The sequence below is a fragment of the Lipophrys pholis genome (genome assembly GCF_963383615.2).
Source record: "Lipophrys pholis genome assembly, chromosome: 8".
Classification (NCBI taxonomy): Eukaryota; Metazoa; Chordata; class Actinopteri; order Blenniiformes; family Blenniidae; genus Lipophrys; species Lipophrys pholis.
The window spans coordinates 24,116,047-24,133,548 of NC_137630.1; the positions used below are offsets into that span (position 1 = coordinate 24,116,047).

The 17,502-nt window shown below is 43.2% G+C and overlaps 1 protein-coding gene across 5 annotated transcripts; it reads right to left on the reverse strand.

Annotated features, from left to right (window-relative positions):
- Positions 1–753: 753 nt before the first annotated feature.
- On the reverse strand, positions 754–16,828 carry LOC308113343 (MYND-type zinc finger-containing chromatin reader ZMYND8-like). Of its 5 annotated transcripts, none has more exons than XM_080469564.1 (21): positions 16,642–16,828; positions 16,313–16,548; positions 11,212–11,282; positions 10,578–10,741; positions 9,498–9,719; positions 8,953–9,066; positions 8,707–8,799; positions 8,501–8,588; positions 8,356–8,411; positions 8,196–8,273; positions 7,976–8,091; positions 7,373–7,848; positions 7,154–7,267; positions 6,874–7,035; positions 6,091–6,606; positions 4,513–4,917; positions 4,243–4,385; positions 3,998–4,078; positions 3,838–3,916; positions 2,894–3,133; positions 754–2,000 (listed from the first exon to the last, which is right to left on the reverse strand). In XM_080469564.1, exons 2-21 carry the CDS (start codon positions 16,324–16,326, stop codon positions 1,822–1,824), a joined length of 3,411 nt encoding a protein of 1,136 aa, XP_080325690.1. In that variant the 5' UTR covers positions 16,327–16,548; positions 16,642–16,828; the 3' UTR covers positions 754–1,821. The 5 variants fall into 5 exon arrangements, with proteins under 5 accessions (XP_080325690.1, XP_080325687.1, XP_080325691.1 ...); XM_080469561.1 differs by having other exon boundaries at positions 4,513–5,031; XM_080469565.1 differs by lacking the exons at positions 16,313–16,548; positions 16,642–16,828 and having other exon boundaries at positions 4,513–5,031; positions 11,212–11,479.
- Between the last annotated feature and the right edge of the window lie 674 nt (positions 16,829–17,502).

The window sequence follows — 17,502 nt, forward strand, 5'->3', positions numbered from 1 at the left end:
CTCCCCCCCTTGTTTCTGTGTCCCACTCTCTCTGCCAGATTAGATCTTCTGTTCAACAATACTATAATACTCTGCATCTGCCACCTCAATGCATGAGATTCCAGTGATCGGAGTTGATGGGATTTGTAGTCTTTTGTCATTTACACAAGGCAGAGTTCTTTCATACATTATGGTGTGTCAACACTTAGAAAATAAATGTTTTGGTAAGTCAGGTAGCCACATCACTGTGTGAAACATTGAGTCGGGAGCATCTCGCTGATCTCCTTTGAATGCCTCAATGAGGTGCCTTTCCTATTAGTGCTACAATTGCTTGAAAATTTCAACGGAAATTTAGATGAATGGGACATTTCTTTCGCAGTATTTTGTGATTTATTCGGAAACGGTTAGCTGTTACCGTCCCAAAATCTAATCGATTAGTCTTTGCAGGATGACAAATCATCCCTGTGAATTTCATGTAATTCAGGGGAGTAGTTTTTGTGAAACCTTGGTCTTTCTCACACACACACACACACGCACACACACACACACACACACACACACACACACACACACACACACACACACACACACACACACACACACACACACACACACACACACACACACACACACACACACACACACACACACACACACACACACACACACACACACACACACACACACACACACACACACCTCAGCCAACTTTGTTGGTCAGCCAGTGTCGTTGTCCGCCCAACTTTCATTGGCGAAGGTAACCACGTACTCCAGCAGCTTAATAAGTGCATTTTTATTTTTTTTCATCTTCACGGTTCCATTTACTTTATGTACAATATGTAAACAAGAACAAGACACAAGTTCAAAACAGACATGCGCACAGGAAATAATATCCAGCCAAAATGCAGTTTCTATTCATGTCCACCCAGTTCTTAAGACACAGTCTGACCAGGATTTACATCAGCTTTGGATAACCGGTTAAACAAAGTCTTTGCTCAGAGCTGACATTCAAGAAAAGTACTTACCTTTTCAAATAACTTTTTCTTTTAGACACATAGAAATGTGATTTCAATAAACATACTATAAAAACATATAACACTATAAATATTGTTCAGGTATTTTTCTTTAAAAAAAACTGTACAGTTTAAATTTTTTAGTTATATTTTTTATAAATCCGATATTTTTAATTTTTTTTTAATGTAGGCCTATACAATGTGAAGCTGCAATACAAAACTGGTATGAGGGGGGGAAAAAAAGCCCACCACTGACAGAAAGAGGACAATGTTGAAATGTAATCTTTAAACTTGCATTACTAAAAAAAAAATGCCTCAACTGTGGTGACACGGACGCGGTTGAGATGATAGATAAAACTTGCATAACTCAATATATCTCTGATGGCACCATGACAAACGTGTATCTGCTGTTGAAGGCTGTTAAAAAATGTTTTGTCTCGCAATATGGAGAACAAGCCACACAATAAAACAGCCATTAGGTCTGTATAGCAGTGCTGAAAGTGAAAATGTAGAAAATATCCCGTGGGTCGATACAATCATGCTCACAGCTGGAAGAGTGGTAACAGAGCTCAAAACATAAAGTTTACAGTTTGAAAACATACAAACTCACATTTACTTCTCGAGACAAACTACTTTCACATGGTGAATCCACCTCAACTTACACATGGGAGCTGTGAACCAAATTAAAAAAAAAAAAAAAAAAAAACCAATGTCCACCAAGCAGATGCACAAATGGGAATGAGAAAAATATAAGTGATTTGTCACTGAGGTGCAGGCCTTTGAGCACCGGGTTTAAAAAAAAAAAAAAAAAAAGCCTGCAGTGTTGTAGTTAAGTCACAGTAACACCAGCACTGTCCTTGCTTTTGTCCACATATGTGGGAGAGTTGCTTTTGTCTGTTATGGATGCGGTGCCCGAGGGCAGGGTCGGTGCGGCGGGAGAGTGGCCTGGTGGTTTCGCTGACGGCTCCGAGCTGGGTTCTGCCTCTGGCTCCTGCTGCGAGGCCGTGGCTGGAAGGGAAACGCAAATAAGTTGAACGCATGCTCACGGTATCCACCTGGGTTGATACGACAACAAGACGAGCCCTGTCCATAAAGTCACACTATAGTTTAGAGTGTTAAATGATCCTGAGCAAAGATTTATTTATTTATTTTTAAAATACAGACACGGCAGGAAAGAAAGTATTTCAAGGAGAAATGTAGAAAGAAGAAAGGAATGTTGTCATATTTACAAATAATTCATAATAATCATTCTCAATAAGCATTTGTGCTCCATGTGCATTACACTGACCTACAAGTTCTGGTAGTTATTTAAGTAAGAGAAAATGATGAATCTCTATACAGAAAATGTTTTTTTTATAAATTGACAATAATTTGGCATATATTAAGCCTATCAATGATAAAAGCTAAGAAAATATACTTTATTTTTAATTTGGGAGGTTTGAAGAAATAAATTCGGCTCATCTTAAAAGTCAATGAGAATCCCTCTTTTGTCAACATTTTTTAAATTAGAAAATTCAAACACTTTATATCGAAATAAGGCGAACCATTAGGTAAGACTTCACGGATCCACATTACCGCAACAAAGTGAATGAAAATACAGGTAATTGTTGATTTCATAAACACTTACACAATGTCTTAGTCAGCTTAATACAAGTTCATTCTGTTGGGAGTTCTTAAAATCAGGTCAGCAGTCACTTTAATATTCACCCCAACGTATTCATGCTCTGAACCAATTAGAGTCCTTTATGTGACATCTTTCTACATCCCAGGTCCAATCATGAATTAAAAAAAACAACAACAAAAAAAACAGATGTTGTGACTTCATTACAACTGGCTGCCGATGCCAATTGGATCTGTTGGAGACATTAGCGCACCGCGAGAGTACGTTTGGTTTGAGTTACCCGACTGCGTGCAGGACTTCATGTGCTCTGGCCAGTGGGCCTGCTGGCAGGGGTAGTCACAGTAGCTCGTATTCCAGCAGCAGTAGAAGATGGCCTCCTTCCTGCAGTTGGCGCACCACTGTTTCTTTTTTGTCTCGTCCACCGCCTGCTGCTTCTCCAACTCCATCTGCTTTTTCACCTCTGCCACCAGACGCTCCCTCTCCTGCTCCAGGCTCTGCCTCATCTCCGCCATCGTCAGCTCTGCAATCAACAGAGACAAATCACTCCAGTTTCAAGTCGGACATGTGAAAAAAAAAAAAAGTCTGGGGGGGGGGGGGGGGGGGGGGGGGGGGGGGGTATTGTGCTGAAAATCAAACAGCAGGATAATAAAGCAAGAGTAAAAACTCTTGAAATGTTTCCATAAAAGTAACTGCCGTTTGTAATGTATCTAGTGGGGATTGCAGCGGAGAAGAGATAATACGAGTTCGCCAACATATTTCTGAAGTAGCAATAGCATCAAAGCTATACTCTGAAGGAGAATTATGATTTTTTTTAATAAAGGATGATGAATGCTGCAACTGAAAGACTTGTCATTGTATTTTGAAGCAGGAGTCCTAATTAATTATGGCACCATATAGAAACTGCACCTATTTTTCTATAAAATGTCAAACTTGTGATGATTTGTGAAAGGATAACCGAATGCAGACTTTTTCAACAATTATTTAATCACTTTACCAAAAAGGGAAACAATATGAGTGATCTAAGAAATGCGTGTCTTAACGTTCTTGACTTTCAGTTCTACAGATCTGGCCCACTCAGTTTTAGTTCAGCCACATACAGCCCACTTTGGCTCTATGTGGCTGAACTAAAACTAAGTTTCCAACCGGTGCTGTTAAAACATAATAACCGAGAGAAAACTGAATATAAAAAAGCTACAGATGTGTAATTATGGAATCATAACTCACCCAGGTTGTGCTTCATCTCCGACAGCTCCTGCTGATGCAGCCACTGAAGCTTTTCAATTTCTATCCTTAACCGTCGAATCTGTAGCCAGGGACACAATAATCCTATCTTAGAAATCGTGTTATGGCACAATCAGAAGCACATCGTCTAATGATATTTCACCTCTGCGATTGTGTTCCCCGACGTGCTTTTGGAAAGGTCATTGTAGATTTCAGTCATTGTCCCCTTTATTGAGTCCATGATCTGCAACATTAACAAAAAAAAAAAAAGACATGTTTAATTAAAGTACTGTTTCATCTCCCTTCCTCCTGCGAAAGTGTGTTTTTTTCTTCTTTTAAAAAGAAATAATTATCACTATCTGACATACAATACATATAAGTATGCCACGGTGTGGGATTCTAACTCACTTTGTTTGTGTACTTGGCGATGTCTGCAGCTACATCGGCCGAGACCGTGGGGATCTGCAGGTCTCCCGATATCAAGGAAGAGCCAGATGTGACCAGGCCAGCTGTTGACGAGGACGCACTCTGAGGCGGGTCTTTTTGTTGCACTGTGGAGGACGACAGCATGAAAACAACCAGGATGAGATTACACATTTGTTTTACACACACACACACACACACACACACACACACGCTTCCATGTGGATTTCCAGCCAGAGGTTGGACTGTATATACCCTTGACTGCTTGTCTGGTCTGATAGCGAGTGCTGGAGGAATTGTTCTGCTGCTGTGGCTGCTGCGGCTGCTGCGGCTGCTGGGGCTGCTGGGGCTGCTGGGGCTGCTGGGGGCTGCGGGTCGGCCCCTGACTCGGCGCTGGCGTCTGCGCAGTCGTCTGCTCGCCATGTTGCTGGTGCTGCCTCTGCACCTTCTGCATGTGCCACTTCTGGGAGGACGTCTGGAACTTGGTGGGATTCCAGACCACGGCCCGCTGCACGGCCTGAGCCGTCTCTTTGGGCAGCAGGGGGCGCTGTTTCTTCACAGTTGCAGGTGCTGGAGACGTGGTAGTGGCAGGAGTGGGGGCACTGGCAGACCCGCTGGCAGTCGTGGTGGTGGTGGCGGCGGCGCTGGGCTGACCAGAAGCTGCAGTAGAAACAAGGTTGAGTGCTGCTGTGATAGAAGGTTGTAACGAGTCTTTGACGCTGGAAGTGGCATCACGTGCCGGCGCAACGGATGCAGCCGATGAAGGCCGTTTACCTGAGCAGGAAAAATCATATTGAGGTGCTTTGGACTTCTAAATCTAGCAATTTCAACCCAAGAGATCCACAGAAAAATGAAAATACAAATATCACACTGGGAACAATCGACAAATCTACTAAATCATATTTGTCCCCATGCAGTGGAGGAAAACATTTAAGCTTTGAAAAATAATTGTAAATTGTGAATTATGAATACAGATAAAAGCTTGAGTGAAAGTTTCAGAAAATGTGGGTCTAGATGTAAATGTCTGCCTCTTTAACTTGGTTTCACTTTCAGTCGCCTGTTTTCCGATAAATCAACATTTCCCACCTGGTGCCGACTGTGTGAATTGAAATATTGTCTTTTTAGGTTATTTGACACTCACTGGCTCATGACCAAAAGGGGAAAACTTTCACCACAGATGTGACACAACTCGCACTTATCCAGATGACGAAATGCAGACTTTACATGTAAAGTTTCATAATGACCAGAGTTGAATATTGCACCGTCCATCGCGTCGTTTAAACTTTCTCACAAAATTGCAGGCTTAAAGTATAGTTAGTCTACGTGTAGTAAAACAGCTCTTTTTTGATTGACATTAGTCGACCAAAACGGCTTGAGAAGTTTGAGAATTAACTGAACACAGTTCAGAGCAACCGACTAATGAATCCTGCTGGCAGTTTTTGACCTGCGTTCCCGAGTCTGAAGACCTCCATTCAGGCATTAAATAATTAATGAAGCTCTGAAACGTTCCAAGTTAGAGGTCAAAACTAAATCTAAGGTCATATGCTGCAGGGGGCGTATTGGCTTGTTTTCACTTAAAAGAAAAATCGAGAAAACATTTAGTTTTTCTAAGAAGTGAATGGGGAACCACAAAAACGGTCTAAGAAATTATTCTTAAAACAACACGGCTGAGAATGTGTTGGTGAATAATTCATGTTGTAATGGAGATGAGAGACGCTCTCAGTAGTTTGAGCCTCACTTTGCGTGCGCGAGCGTGAGCATTATTGTCAATGTTTTCAAACAATTGTTCCCATCAGATAAGAGACGTGACACCCAGTTCAACTTAATCCTCACCTTCCGACTTGACAACGTTAGATTCTTTGGGAGCTTTGGCGCCGGAGGACCCGGGGTCTCGCTTCGCTCTCTTCGAGTCGCGGACTCCGTGTTCATCTCCCAGGTCAATCACCAGCTCTCTTTCAGAGTCCGAGTCCTGCTCAGCCGCTGACGCGGCAGCGGCGGCAACCCTGACCTCCTCTGGGGCTTTGGCCTTTTCAGTGAGGGGTTGAGATTGGGGTGTTCTGGGTTTGTCCTGGTGGTCTCGATCTGTACCACCGCCGCTGAGCTTCTCTTTGAGCAGGGGTTCAGGGGTGCCTTTATCCCCTGTCTGTGCAACTCCTTCTTTATTCTCCCTCTCCGTGCCCCCTTTGGGCCTTTTCTTCTCGGCTTTGTCCTTTTCGTCTGGGGTGGCGCTCTTTGGCTTATGTTCCTCGTCACTGAGAAACTCGCTGTCGCTCGTGTCTGATTTTTCTGAATCCTCTGAGTCACTGTGATCCACGTCCTTGTACACGTCTTCAGAAATTTCATCAATCCCTGTGGGGGATAACATGAAATTGTTATTGCAGGCTTCATAATTTACTCTTTAGTTTGAGCTTTAAACTTATTTTTCCCTGTAGTTTTTTATCATTCCTGCCAAACTGCACACAACATTCATCTCTGTTGACCACGGTTAATGTAACGTAACATTTTAAACTCATTAAGAACCTTCTAAATAAAATTATTCTTGCAAGCAGCCGCTGGAATACGCAACCACGTGCATACAAAAACTTAACAACACAACAGAAAAGTGACTGTATGTACCGAGCTGTGCCTTGCAGCTTTCAATAGTCTTGTCCAGACTTCTGATGGGTCTCTTTGGGTTTGCCACTGCAGTCGACACTGCTTGTTGCTGGTGTTGTTGTTGTTGTTGTTGCTGCACGGTCTCGCTGAGCTCTTTGAGGTCCATTTCAGCCTTCACGCGATCTAAATGGAGCCCGTAAATGATCAAACAAACAAACAAACTCAGGAGCTTCTAATAATGATATGTTGAATATCGCACATTGCAAGTACAGTTCAGTGTATCTGTGCGGTTTGGACTCACCGAGGTTGAGATTGAGGATGCTCCCTGTGCCTGCAGTCCGCTCCTGTTTGGGTACCAGTCCAGGGTTTGGCGGCTTTGGGCTACCAGTCACTGCTTTCCCCGAGACAGGAGACGCTGGAATAATAAATAACAGAGACATAAATATGGATGCTTCATTTTGTTTTGGGGAAGGGGGTGTGAAAGTATCGGAAAAGTTTGGAAGTCGACAAAAGGATTTACCACTACAGTCCATTGATTCTTCACCGGTGCTGTAGTGGAAGGCAGGATTCCTGCTGGCCTTTTCCATATCTTGCTCCCCATCAGACCCTGTGTGAACCGAGGAGTTGGTGCTCATGGGAGACCGCGGCATGTCCGTCATCGAGACCCGCCGACTCATCCCGCTGGGCGTGGAGCTCTTGCCGAGGACCATCTTGGGAGAAGCGGTTATGTCGAAGTTGAAGCGGAGTTTGTCCGGTTTCTCCGTCTTCACTGCCCCGGCACCGGGGTTGGAGGGGTCCAGCAGCATCTGCAGCTGGTTGTTGGGTGTGTACGGAGTGCGAAAGGGCGCGTAGTTGAAGACCCCAAACTTCTTGCGAATGTTTTCCACGTAGACCTCCATCTCCTGCATGGCGCTGTTGAAAATGCTCTTTGTTTTCTTCACAGAGAAGGGGATCTCTTTGGACATGAGGTAGCAGTTGTTGATGGGAACCCAGGCCCTTTGTAGAAGGAGCGCACAAAGGACAACAAATAATTTGACTTACAATGAGAAGGAAATCTTTGTTAAAACTATTTTTTTTTTGACAAGAACCAACTTTCCTTCACGGTACCAAAGGTTAATCTCACCTGTCGTGTTGCCCGAAGAAGCGTGCGTCAACCTGTCCGTCCTTTTCACGAAGAGCTTTTGCCGGCCAGAAAGGAAAGCCCTTCAGCTTAGCCCACACTAAAGGGTGTGGTTGACTCTATAAGGCAAAATGTAAAATGAGTGCATGCTTCACAGATTTGAAATACAAGCAAAATGTATGAATTTGGTTTAAATGTGTCAAATCGGAAAAAAGGAACCTACACATGGCTCACAGAACCAGTTCTCCCTTTTCTGGCATGAAAACAAGTAGCACTCTGGACACACCTCAATCTCATTCATCTACAAGTGCAAAGAAAATGCAAATTACTGAAATAATCCAAACATTAAAAACATCTTGACAAATAAAGGTTGTTTTTTTTACCTCATGTTCACAGATCTTGACAATGACTTTTGCAGTTGCTGTTAGTTTGTGATTACCTGGAAAAAAATTGAAGCTTAGATCACACTTTGTTCTGTAAATAAGCACAAGTGGATGAATTAATACGGTTAATATCGACGTGTCCTACCTCCGTTATAGATGATGCAGTTGTGCAAGATCCATTTCATATCAGCGAGAAACGCTTCAGTGCAGCCGTACATTTTCTTTTTGACATTCTGTTGAAAAATTATTCAGTCCAGTAGAGCAACATTCACCCATTCCATTTGTAACTACATCACATGGTAACAGGTGAAATGGGCACTCAAGTATCATAAACAAAGCACAGGCTGGTACCTTTTCTAAAGTAGAAAGGTCCATAGGGTGGAAAATGTACTCTGCATAGTCTGGGTGCTGTTCCAGAGACACAGGCTTCTGAAAAGGCTCAGTCTGTTCGGTTGAGGCCAAAACCAAAACAGACAAGCAGTTGCATTGAACAAAATGTAAACCATCATGTAATTGATCAATGTGCAGGGGTTATTTTCTTTGTAAGAATGTGAAACACATTCTTGGACACGGAAATGACTCTAAAACAATCCTTACCCCAGGCTGTTTAATCTTTTGGAGTGCAAATTTCAGCAAGTAGGAAAGCTGGTCTGTCGTCAGCATTGTCATTGCTTTGCTCTGAGTTTCAATGCATTCCGCGACTGTTATTTTCTGCAAAATGAATGAAATAATTCTTTAAAGAACAGTCGGCCGGCACAAAGAAAAGGAAACAAACACGACTCCGATCCTATTATTTGGTGAATTTATCTTATCGGCAATCTTCTCATTTGATAAAGTCAAAAATGCTCCTCTCCAAATGATTTCGTCACACATTTTAATCAGATTAATTGTATAGATCTAAACAAGAATCTTCCGATATCTCTCTTGCAATTTAAACAATCGATAAAAACCTGCACAAACCTGTCACAAAAGGTCAGGAGTCTGCAGGTTTCCTGGATCAAACGCAACCTGAAGCTTTGCTTACATAGTTTGACACCCCGTGGTGTGAACTACCTGTGAGCTTGTGTGACACTACGTTTTTTTTTTTTTTTGTTTGTTTGTTTTGTGTCCACCAACACACGAACACATCTTCAGCGAGATACCTCACACTCTGGACAGAACCAGTCGCCCTCGGGCTCGGCTGGTAGTTTGAGGCACTTGGCGTGGTACACCCTGGGGCAGAGCTCACAGCAGAGCACCTGGCCCTCGCGGTGGCACAGCCAGCAGTAGAAGTCATTCCTGCCGTCCTGCGGTACAACATCAACAGGGTCTGTGGTGAGTGCTGGCTGCTTCATATAGTAAAAGGGACCATGTCTTAGCTCTGACTGAAATGCAGGCAAGAGAAACAGGGGGGCAGGTTTCAAAAAACACGCAGGAACACAAAAAAAAGGTGCAGTGCAACAGAAACAAGGCAGCAGTGAGGTGGGATAAGCAGGGTAAGCAACACAAACAATACACCCAACACAAGATTGGGGTTTTATTTTTTCCCCCCAACATGTGTATTATCTCAACATCTAGACAGGTTTAGCTGTAACCAAAACTAACCCAGCAGGTTTTAGAGTGTGACCTTTAGCACAGTTCTACTTTTCCTTAAACAGGAAACATAACACATGATATGGTTCTCCGGTGGCTGCCAAACTTTGTGTCTTTAGATATAAAACCTAAATGAATACATCCAGTTTCACAGTTCGAATTGCAATGGGCTTTCACCACTGTGCTTGGTAGTGGTAAGACGCAACCTTCCCCAGAGAACCAGACCATTCTAATAAAATCATGAAGCACACACTATGCTTGTGGCAAATAATGATCGAATATTAAACCAACATGGCTAAAATTACTTTTTACTATCATGCATGAACATTCATTAATCACCACATTAATACTATAGTACCAAAACACATGTCATTAAAATTCAAAAAACTGAACAGACTTTGAATTGGTGGTTAAAGTCATATTTTAGTAGTGATCAAAAACAGATAAGTACATCTGAGTTGACCATGCATTTGACACAGCTTCTTCACAAAATACATGAATGTGGGGGGTTTCCAATCAAAACAAGTCTTAGGATGTGTTTGTGTCTGTTTTCGGGGTCTTTAATTATGAAGTTTAGCTGTAGATTACTTTTTGGCCGAAGAGAGTATGTCCGATTTTGAGAGGAACATACTTGCTCGTGTTGGCCTTACCTGGTCTTTGCTGTTGCTGTTCACGGCCCCGGGCTTCTTTTTTTTCTTGACGGGGCTGGGGGAGGTGTCTGCGGGAGAGTGTCCATTGGAGGAATGGGTGGGACTTGACACCTTTCGTTTCTGTGGTGCCACAGTCCGTTCTGCTGACCCCGGTGGATCTGGAACTGGAATAGTAAAGATGGTCAGGGGTCACACACACACACACACACACACACAAAAACAAGTTACATAATACTCAAATGCTTAAGAAAACTAAAAGAAATGTGCTATGACACAAATTGAATGAGTCCTGGAATTGATATGTAAATTTTGAGGCATTATTTTGATCATCCTCCAGGTTGTTGGGCTTTAAACGTTTTGCAAATATGATAAGATTCCTTTTGACAAAAAGGAAATTACTAGCCCATAGCAGCAAACAGCCTCGAGGCTTTTTCTAAACTAACTACGCGTTTTGTTGATTTTTCACACAAACAAACAGGCAGTCAGGCATAATAGATCATCTTTACAATCCTAGGAGACCAACTGAATCCTTAATACTCTTGCAACTTGTAAACAATGTGACTAACCTCCGTATTGCCCCATAACTCGACTGTCCGGGATGCCTGACACTCAATACACGGCCTGGGAGGCTTACCTTTGGTGCGCACAGATGCATCCATCCCCTCTACCACATCAGACTCTGTCTTTATCTCCTCCTCAGCCAGACTGCAGAGCGCCGAACGGGAGTGCACAAGAAGCAGAAAGAGAGGCAAACACATAGTCAGAATGGGTGTTGAGAAACCACATCGGCATAGTAGTAAACAAGTGGAACACCACCTAAGGCGCCCACGTCCCAGAGGATCCGTCAATAGGGACGCTGCTGGTTGCCATTGTTTTTTGTTGTCATTTGATTTTACCACATCTCTGACTTTACGCTAGCAAGTTCAAATCATTTCCATATCTATGACAATCGAGTCTGAGAACGTTCCCCTATGTTCCACGAGCGAGAACGGTAACAATCACCATGGCAACGCTCCTCTTGTCTGAGCGCAAGTTGATATTCACAACATCGCGTAAGGCCTTTTTTTTTTCTTTTCCTTTTTTGAAATGCATTTTACTGCATCACAGTCCTTAAGGAGATGCAGTGATTGTAGGATTTTAGCCCAACCCGGTGCTGATCAGTGCGGTGCGTTGTTTATGTCAAAGCTATAGTAACAAGAAACCACTGCGGGGATGGCTTCTCATGGTGATTAACTTAGAATATAGGTTTCTGATACGGCTCAAGCCCCTTAAGTGACAACAGAGGAGCCCCAAAGGATTTGAGCCCATTCTTAGAGACCAGTACCTAGAGATACATCTAATAAGCTTTAAAACAATAGGCGGCCTGAATATTTTGAGCCAAAAACATCTGAAATTTCAAGTCCAAACATGTTTCTGAAATCATAAACAGAAAGATCAGCTTTTTTTTTTTTTTTTTAACCTAATCACAAACTTGATTTAATCATTACATCACTGCAAAAGAAAATGACATACGTCAGGTACTGGGAAGAAAACAAATCTTATTAGGTTTCTGCTCTGTGAGACATCTCACTACATCTGAAAGAAAAAGGAAGGATGAGCATGAAAGGTCTGGAAATAAATGAAGGTCTTTGAAAGTTTGGCTCCTCCTTTGTCAGAGCAGCAGAGGCCCCCCATTCCAAAGACGTAGCCTTTATTCATGACCGCGGAGAAGAAAACCCGGACCCGAGACCCCTGACGGGTCACACACTTGTCCAGTTCACAGCTTTGGCTGCAGCTCTGGTTTCCAGCGATGGTTATGATGGGTTTGCAGGCTTCACCTCAAAAGGTCAACTACATTTGTGGGAAAAGTTGTTCTGCTTTTTTTTTTTTTTTTTTTCCTTTTCCCCTGCAGAAACTGAAAGAATGTTCTTTGTGTCCCCTACCCTGTCCTGAAGGAGACATTCCACAAAAAAACTGATCAAATGTCAGTTCACTGATGAGGACGAGAGCAGTATATAGCCTCTCCTAAAAGCTTTGAAAAAAGATGAGCAAAGGATTGCATCAGCCCATATCCTTTAGATTTCGAATATCCTTCCACAACCCAGACATTTAACAATTATTTAAAGGTGTTCGTCTCAACAAACAGTAAATTCAAAACTGCTACAAACACTGAAACTCATGATCAGAACTTTGCAAATCACAAATGGCTCAAAAGAATGAAACTGAAGAGAAGAAGTGCATCAAAGCTTGCACTGTTTTCAAAAAAATGACAAGCATGAGTTGAGCTGAGATTCCTTGCAAAAAATGGCATTTGGGTATCTTGTTTCAGCCTGCCAACAGCCCCACACACACACACACACACACACACACACACACACACAGACAGACACATACACACACACACCCGAGCCCTCCAGGGCCTTCCTGTTCCGGACTGAGTGAACAAACGAGGCCCACATGAAAATTAAAAAAAAAAAGAAAAAGAAACGGTGGCCAAGTCCCTCCACAAGCCTTGAAAATCTGAAAAAGAGAGAACCTTCGCCACCACAAGGCAACTCAAAGCTTCTCAACAATGCTCAATGTGTGCGTACATAAATGCACACACACGCACCAATAAACCAGCTCTGCTGCAACTACCAGGAAGACAAGACGGCCAGCAGTAAAAATGTATGATGATCCAAAGGGCTTGCTCAGATCAGGAGCAGTGATCCTCCACCACACAGGAAGAGTTAGGCAAATTAATCCTCAGCAGAGTCTGAGATGTATTCCAGAGAGACACCAGGTTCAAGAAAACACTGACCGCATTCCCCCTCTCTGCGTGTACTGTAGTACCTGATGGGCAAAAAGGAAACACAATGAGTCAATGCCTTTGGATTCCACTCCTGTGAGAGACGAGCAGGGTTCTCCCGTCACAGAAAATGGAGGCCACAGCTTGCTCCCCTCCCCCCTCTCCCCCATCCCCCACTCCAAGGCTCAGACTCAGGCACTGGCACATCCATGCAGGAGGACCAGAGAGATCTGTGCAGATTACAGTCCCAACATTTTTATTTATTTTTTTCCTCCAGAAAGAAAGAAACATGTAATATGTCAGAGTGAAACCTTTGCAGCCACTGACATGGAGGAGAGACACAGCAGAGGAAATCACGGGGAAATCCAGTAAAGTGAGACACACTCATCTGCTTCTTCTTCTTTTTTTTTTTTTTTTAAATGACTTCGATCCAGGCTTCCCTCCATTCCTGTGAATACTGCTGCCATCAAGTAATTAGATTTCATTTTTCAAGAACGAGTGCTGCACACTGCAAAAACCACAGTGAGACCCTGGCAGAGCTGCTCTCTGTATGTACATGAACAATCAGGGTTTGTTTTTTTTTGTTTTTTTTACACACCGAACAGCCAAATATCTGGCATACGGCTCTGATTGAGCATCCGGGAACGCTATTCAAAGCACACATGACACTGTAGTCGTCATATTGCACTGGAAATGCCACTGAAAAACTGCAATACTCACTCTGCCTGACAAAAAAAAAAAAGAAAAAGCCTCTGGGATTATTCAACCTCGCAACGTGACGAGAGACGTCAAGCTTTCACAACACCAAACAATGGCATGCAGAAACACACGGTTCACATTCGCTCGCCCCTCGGAGCAAAATTGTAAAGAGCAGAAGATGGCAACGTTTTCATTAATTAATTATTTAGCGGCTTCAGAACGTCTCTCCGAGCACGACTCTTCCGCATGGAATCAGCAGATAAAGTACATTGCTAGTCTGCACATTGTAATGTGTATAAAAGAAAAAGATTTGACCTGGATTTTACACAAGGCTGTACAGGGTGAATCAAAGATGGCTGTGGAATTTTCCAGAAGGCCCTTGCTCTCCCTGCTGCTCTCCTTCCGATTGTCAATCTTTAACCTCGACTGCAGCTGCAATTGGCTGAAGGGCCAACGGGGTGGAACATTATTGGTCGGCTGTGCTATGCCACACAGATCACAGTGTGCCGGCTCCCCTCTTCCTCTTAAAAAGCATTTTTGCTGCAATGCAGACATCCCCCCCCCCCCCCTTTTCTGCATTAGAGGGTTTATTTTCCTTCACTTTAGCTCGTCCGTCCTGATTATGACAGTATCAACCAGAGGAGATTTTTAAAAAGGCCTTTTTGAGAGATTACATTAATGGCTGCCGGTTCCAACTCGACGGCTTGAACTATCTAACCTCTGGTGCCCTGTTTACAGCCTGGAACTGAGGCCCTGCACAGTTTGTTCAAAGCGTCAGAGCGGTTGCACACTTTGAAAACGTTCGCATCAACATGGTTCCACAGGCTCTTAGGTGGAGCACAACTTGACTTTGGATTCGGTTTGAATAAATTAGAGAGAGGAAACACTGATTGTTGCGCTCCTCTACTTTTGGCTTGTGCTTAGTTGAAGAATGCCTTGTGTCACGCCACAGGAGAGAAAATACATTCTTTGTTTCCCCCCACGCAGATGAAACTGCTAAAACAGTGCTGCACGAGGCAACATTCTCTGTCAACAGTCTATGAGTATATTCAAGCCTCCTGCAGTTGTTTTATCCTTCTTTAGTTTCATTTTTGATTCTGCTCACACGCATTTCAGTCTTACGAAAAGCCCTTTGAATTGTAAACTAAAAAAAAAAAACCAACAAAAAAACTATTTTTTGTGGGTACTTTTATAAGATCCTGCGCTAATATTTACACAACATATGTGTCTTGAATCTCGGTCACTGGAATTCCCATTTTGTTTGAGGACACAAAAAATAATAAAAAATAAAAATGTAGCAACTCTAAAAAGCCCAAAACAAAGCGATCAAACATACGAGGGGGGGGGGGAGATAACCACACAGTTCACAATAAAACCACGCAAAGTCTCTGGTTTGTTTGTCCTGATCTGTGAGGAGAGAGGCTAAAGTTCTCCCAGGGAGAGTTTCCTTGACACAAAATGGCCCCTGCCCGACAGAGAGTGGAGGAAGCAGTTTCACAACACGACAGGGGCAAGGCAACTCTGGGTCCTGTGACTCCAAACAGAAGTAACCAGAGCGTTCTCGTTTTATTTCTGAGGCTTCGACTGGAAAAACAGGAAGAGGATTGGCCCTGTGAATCGTATAGTAACTCATTAATATACTTCACAGAGGTACAGTAGGCAGATATATCATACTGAACATGTCCTGCCCACCCAACAAGCACATCTGTTGCCCCTGCCTGTATTTCAGCGGCCTGGCATGACACAAGAAAAACCACAGAGAACCAATCCACTTACAAAGGGTACATAATACCCCCCCTTCGTCCTCTTAGTCCACTGCCCATCCCCCATTCTTTCTCTGCCAGGCTACAACACAGGACTGCCACCACAGAAAAAGAGATGTGGGTGCCATTTATAAATCCAGCTCCCCTTTGCATTGTAAAAAAAAAAAAAGGGGGGGGGGGGGGATTTGCCATGGTCCACTCTGCCTCCTGTATGGCAGCGTGGTTGTTGAGGGCACGCATGTGACCCTGAGACATAAGAGAGAGAGCAAGGGTGAGAGTCGTTACCCAACCCCCCACCCTCACAGTCCTGTGCAGCGCGGAGGCCTGACGAGGCCTTCCAATCCACCCCAGCTCCTCCTCCTCCTCCTCCTGCTGCTGCTGCTGCTGCACACCAAACTGATTTTCAAAGGTGTGAATATTAATCATTAGAAACCAACAGTCACCACAACAACAACGAGGAAGCCATGTTGTTATCAGAAGGCTGAGATAAAAAAGACAGAGCTTACCTCTGTGGATGCATGGCTGCCTGACACACTGTTATGTCAACACTTATAAAACATGGAGGACACTCTCAGCCCTCAGCCGGGGAAGGCTCCGCTCTTCAAGCAAGGCGATCAGGCCCCGGCGATGTTAACCAGATCCTGACTGGCTGGTCCGCTCGCAGGCAGGATGCAAGGCCGCGCCTGATTGGCCCAAATGTTTCCTGAGTAATTATCTTTGTTCAGTGCAGGCAGGGGCAGCACTGTGAGAGTCAGAGACAGGGGAAGAAAAATAAGCACAGAGCTAGGTCTAAAACCACCAAACAACGTGATTAATACAAGTATTTTTGACATACAAACCACATTTGACAATGCCTTGAAGCTTCCAGGAGGAGGACTTGCCGGTAGCTGCCTCAGATGAAGGTTTTAGAAGCAGAAAGGACAGCATGTAGAGGGCTGGGAGCAGGACACCATGGCGTCTCAGCACAAGCCTCCATTTTTATGTGGAGAGGGCCTTTGTTTAAACTCCTCCCTCAATGCTGGCTGTTTGTACAGAAAGGAGAGGCTACAGCTCTTGACTTATTTTGGCAATACAGTCTGAAAACAATAAGATTACACTGCTAAAATAAAAAAAAATAAAACATGTCATTATACATGCCTCCACAGTGGGTTGCGAAGAAAATGTGAGAAAACCTCACGTATGAGCTAACAGTTTCTCCTCACGTGACCCTGGGAGTGTTGGTGCTGTACAGCCTCGCCATATAGAGCAATAAGCCAAAAAGACCAAACCAACCAAATAAATCTATAATCAGCAATATGAGCACAATAGTGTAGTACAATATAATTAGATGAAGAATACATGTCCATATGTCATCTTTGAAAAATCTAATACTAAATGCTGAAGGAGTGCTCTAAGTATAATTAAAAATTTGACACTTTTGTTTATTTCCATGACATTTGTCAACGTGGCTTTACATGCATTGATATGATGCAAATTTCTCCACATGCGAGATAAATAAAGGGATATCTTATGTATTGATTAAGGAAGTGCAATAACTGCTGTAATGCCAGGTAATAATCCATCCAGTAAAGACAAAAACATGTAAATGCACAAAAACAAAATTATTTGTGAAGTCAAATTTAGTGAAGACAGTTTTTTTTTTTAATTGTGAGGTTGTAATTTAGTGTCTTGATCCCAGTGTGTATATCATACATGT

Coding starts and splice junctions, on each gene's coding strand:
- LOC308113343 (XM_080469565.1), bottom strand. CDS start 11,335: ATGTGTTTGCCTCTCTTTCTGCTTCTTGTGCACTCCCGTTCGGCGCTC. Junction 10,742..11,211: donor TGCATCTGTGCGCACCAAAG/GTAAGCCTCCCA, acceptor TTACTATTCCAG/TTCCAGATCCACCGGGGTCA. Junction 7,268..7,372: donor AGAATCAATGGACTGTAGTG/GTAAATCCTTTT, acceptor TTATTATTCCAG/CGTCTCCTGTCTCGGGGAAA.